The sequence below is a fragment of the Penicilliopsis zonata genome (assembly GCF_001890105.1).
Source record: "Penicilliopsis zonata CBS 506.65 unplaced genomic scaffold ASPZOscaffold_60, whole genome shotgun sequence".
Lineage (NCBI taxonomy): Eukaryota > Fungi > Ascomycota > Eurotiomycetes > Eurotiales > Aspergillaceae > Penicilliopsis > Penicilliopsis zonata.
In genome coordinates this window covers 7,298-11,616 of record NW_019208960.1, presented here as the reverse complement: position 1 = coordinate 11,616, position 4,319 = coordinate 7,298, and the positions used below count along the sequence as shown (strand labels likewise).

The 4,319-nt window shown below is 40.8% G+C and overlaps 3 protein-coding genes across 3 annotated transcripts; 2 read left to right on the top strand and 1 right to left on the bottom strand.

Moving 5' to 3' along the window:
- Positions 1–711: 711 nt before the first annotated feature.
- On the top strand, positions 712–1,680 carry ASPZODRAFT_126244 (hypothetical protein). The gene is made up of 2 exons (XM_022721467.1): positions 712–927; positions 982–1,680. The coding sequence occupies exons 1-2, from the start codon at positions 843–845 to the stop codon at positions 1,638–1,640; spliced, it is 744 nt and encodes a 247-aa protein (XP_022576518.1). The 5' UTR covers positions 712–842; the 3' UTR covers positions 1,641–1,680.
- A 16-nt stretch (positions 1,681–1,696) lies between these two features.
- ASPZODRAFT_2129235 (hypothetical protein) lies at positions 1,697–2,628 on the bottom strand (the record flags this gene model as incomplete). Its single annotated transcript, XM_022727827.1, has 4 exons — positions 1,697–1,990; positions 2,044–2,165; positions 2,241–2,366; positions 2,415–2,628. The coding sequence occupies 4 exons, from the start codon at positions 2,626–2,628 to the stop codon at positions 1,697–1,699; spliced, it is 756 nt and encodes a 251-aa protein (XP_022576517.1).
- Positions 2,629–3,377: 749 nt separating this feature from the next.
- Positions 3,378–4,029, top strand: ASPZODRAFT_39420 (hypothetical protein; the record flags this gene model as incomplete). The annotated part of the gene is made up of 4 exons (XM_022728308.1): positions 3,378–3,453; positions 3,501–3,625; positions 3,679–3,772; positions 3,821–4,029. Coding segments are annotated over 4 exons (504 nt in total), but the record flags the coding sequence as incomplete, so codon positions are not given.
- Between the last annotated feature and the right edge of the window lie 290 nt (positions 4,030–4,319).

Genomic DNA, 4,319 nt, shown 5'->3' with positions numbered 1-4,319 from the left:
ATTATATATAATATTATAATAGATAAGTCTAATAAATATCTAATAAAAATCTAATAAATATCTATTTTTTAATAACTAATAAATAATTAATAAATAATTAATAAATAATTATTATATTATAAAGTAATAATTTTTCTTTTATTTAAAATAGAGCTAGTATTATATTTAAATAATAATTTAATTATTATCTATTATTAATAATAGTTATTAAGTTAAAAATAATTAATAACTATATAATAATTTAATACTAGTTTTAAAACTAATCATAACTGTTTTAAAACCTCAAAAAACCTTCACTAACCGTCGTTACTAAATGGCCTGGGCCACTACGTATTTAATTATTTCCAGTTTTCCAGTAAGCTAACACCTCCTTGTTCACCCGCCGGGGTTCCGGTCTATTACCATAAAATACAAGCAATCTCCTAAGACAGGTCAGGGTTAGTTACTACGCTGCGAACTAGTGTGTATACCCATGGAGTGAGGGGTAATCATGATGACGCGTAATCATTCTCAATATTATAGATAAAATGCTGACCAATAATATCCTTTCAGTTGTTTCGAAGGTTAAATACCCAGAAAATGAAGGTGTCTCTTCCTGCAGTCTGTTATTGATGCTTACTACTTCCCTATCCTGAAGTTGTTTGACCTTTGAATTTTCTAAAATATTTCTTTTAGATTCGGGTAAAATGGCAAGATATCACAAGCTCGTAACTGGCGAAGAGGATGGTATAGCTGAAAAAAGAAATCCAACCCTGAAATCAAGCCGTCGATCTTGCGAACTGTTTCTTACGATTCTGGTTTTGACCAATGTGATTATACTGAGTTTCTTGATATCGGCATTTATGGCAGTGCATAATAAGAATCATTTTGATGGAATTTACTCGCACAGTGATCTTAATGTTGATTTGAAGAAGACATCTGCGTACTGTACTGATCCTCTTAACTCTTGTCTGCTGGGACCATCCACTGAAACTTTGATAGCTCCCTTATTCGACTTGCTTGACCTGCGTGGGTCTTTATACCAAATCAATGGTCGGATTCACGACAAAACATCTATATTCCGACAAGATCCATCGCCTGAAGTGGACAGAGCTTGGGACCATATTTCTGCTGAGGGTAAAGAAATCATTCTTGTGCCCGGGTCTGCTGTGTCAAAATCTCAAAAGGAAACAAATATCAGTGTCAAGGCTCCTACAAGCTGGGGAGGGGGGGAAAACCTCTATATTGCACAGATTGATGTGTTTCATCAAATACACTGCCTCAATGAGCTACGCAAAGAAATATGGTTCGACTATTACTACGGCGACAACCAAGACTTGTCGAAGACATCAAACTCCTCATTCAGACGATCCCACCTCGACCATAAGAGCCACTGTATCCATATGCTGCTTCAAACATTGATGTGCCATGCGGATGTGGATATTATAACACATAACTGGGTGCATTATAATGATATCAATCAACCAAGTCGACCATACGCCGAGCCTTTCGCTGACTTCAACATGATAAAGAAGTGTCGGAACTTTGACCACCTTCTTTCGTGGGTAGAGGAGCATGCGGTCCGAGACCTCGCAAAGAAATGGCATGATTTACGAATGCCAGAAGGAGCAACACTTGTTCAGGATGATGGATACTTTTAGCTTCGATATGAAGGCGCGTTGAACTATACTTATTTTCCCCGACAACATTTATGTATCTAGTGTGCTGCTAGCTCGTCTGGAACAAACAATGTCCTATCAAAGTATTTTATCCTTCGGTCAATAGCCCATTGTCTGATCCTGTCAAAATCTCGACAGGTGTGGGCAGTTTCTGCAACCTCTTTCGCCTGATGAGCGACAGCATCCCATGCCCAGGGAAGAGGTGTTATATCGGCTGAACACATGAGGCTCTGTCGCAATGCATCAATGCAATGTTCAATATGCTCCATTCCCATGAGCTCGTGGTCTGCTGGGAAGTCTTCTTTGGACCAAATTCGTTTTCGAAGCATATTCTATATACCATCTGTGAGCATAAATTACCAAGAATATGGGGGATTCAACTTACCAAGCAATGGAGTTGATGAAAAACATTCAGGCTCACGACGTAGTACCCTGGATCATCTGGAATTGGGACAGTTCGGTTGACAAGCTGAGCGGCATCACTCTTCGGAATACGACTCACGCCAACTAATATATTTTCAGCCGGGTCCCAGATTTATTGTTGCTGAACAAGAAAATATCAGACAAGAAAATGCTTCTTACAGCCGTAGAGCTCGTTCCATGCAGCATCCCGTTCAGGAGACGGGGGCCCTTGGTAAATTGTGCGCCCGCTGCCGAAGCCGCTGGTAAATACAACTGTCCGGTAACTGATTTCCTGCTGTGCAGGCGCTATACTAAATAAGCAAATATGTTGTTCTCTGATGAGAACTAACTTACAGAACACAGGGGGATGCTCTAAGTTCGATCCTGGGGGCTTGGAGAGATAATACTGCGCTATGCAGAAGACTCCTAGAATAATCACCAGCGCTCGGTGGATGAACAACGCCTTCTGAAGTCTTCGGATGGCTATTTTGGGGTTTGAAACTGGGTCAACAAACTGCTCGAGCAGCTCAGTATCCCCAATTTGATATATCATTGGACTGGTGGACATCACGATAGTAGGGAATAGACACAATACCAAAGTGTTTTGTGTGTGCCATAGGAAAGTAGAAATAAAAAGAGAGCCCAGCTTTATCTCCGACCATGTGTAGAAATATTATGTTAGCCTTAACATGCATTGGGATTTGGGGGCATACTTAGGGCCAGCCTGATCTGCATACCAATGCATGATGCATCACAGGCAAGGATTAGAAAAAGATTATGACTTAACCATCTAAGGTAGGTAGTAGAAGTGATGACGCGGCATAGCTCCATATCTCTAGCTAATTATAAAATATTAATATATCATAGCCAAGGTATAAGTGATGCAAGTTGACATTTACATGAAGTAAATTACTCAATTTCTTAATACAATGGGACTTATTGATTCAATTTTGAAGCGTCTATCTCCCTCCTGGCATCTAGGTGCCAAGTATTGGAAAGTGGACTCATCTCTCCTTCTTGGGGATTATGAAGATGATATTGAAGAGGCAGAAGAGCCTCACAGATCTAGGCTCCCTATGATCTTGATCATTGCCTCTGTCGCTATTCTCTACTCTATGTCTCTCATTTTCATCGGCTGGTTCCTGCGCGGCGGTGACTGCACAAGAGATGCATTGGATACCGCTTGGGGTACGAATTTCCGCTCTCTCTGATTATCCTACAACTTCAAGTTTCCTGAAATTGCTGAATCCTCATTTCAACTACATAGGAGAGGCCAAGAGGGCTGTTCGATTTGAGACTAAAGAGTTTAACCCACGCTTTCGCGGTCCACCATCCGCATTCATGGGTCCGCCTACGCCAGAGATTGACGCTGAGTGGTATCACCTGGCAAAAAGTATTGATTGTGTTGAAGTATGAGAATCTTAAATTGACTTTGGCCAGTTTTCAATTTTGGGGTCGATTATCCAGTCCTAAAAGCACTAAATCGCACACAAGGGGCAATTAAGTATCCTGGTACAGGAGTCTACCAGGCTGGAATGGAGGTGTTCCATCAGCTTCATTGCCTTGTACGTGTCAATATTTGATGACCCATATCGAATTCAAATACCTAACAACTAAGAATTACATTCGCATGTACACCTATCAAGATCACTATGGAAATACGGACTACGACATGATAGGAGAGACCCCGGAAGAGCGACAGCGACATAAAGGTAAGGTTGCAGGAAGAGATTTAGCCGAATATTGTCTGACCACATCAGATCATTGCATTGAAAACATTCGTCAGCGTTTGATGTGTGCTCCTGATCTTAATGTGTATACCTACCACTGGCTCCCGGAGAGTACTCTTCCACATGGACATCTGTTTACCCGTCACCAGTGTGTTGAATGGGACAGTTTCTATGCCTGGGCAGAAAACAGCGCTATAAATTCACCACCCCTCTCCAAGCCCAATGATGCTGAGACATTGACAATGGCTAGGGATCAATAGCAATTTGGTTGTACATAGGCTTGAGCACCTGTATCTCCTTTCTATATACTGCAGTAGTGAACTCCCTAATGCCGAGATCATGGATTATAGATGAGGTATTGACTTGGTATATCAGAGTAAATATGAAAGCATATTAATTTAATATTCTTAAGCTTAGCTACCATCCCAGCCCATATTGTAGTTAATCATACACTTTAGTAAGTCTGAAGTTGTATGGCTGATATTTTGGAAAGTTGAATGAGCCCTGCAGGAGGAGTGACCAAGCAGTA

Bases quoted from the DNA above. Each gene is read 5' to 3' on its own strand.
- ASPZODRAFT_126244 (XM_022721467.1), top strand. From the start codon at position 843: ATGGCAGTGCATAATAAGAATCATTTTGATGGAATTTACTCGCACAGT. The intron at 928-981 runs GTACTGATCCTC...AAACTTTGATAG, and splicing joins GAAGAAGACATCTGCGTACT to CTCCCTTATTCGACTTGCTT.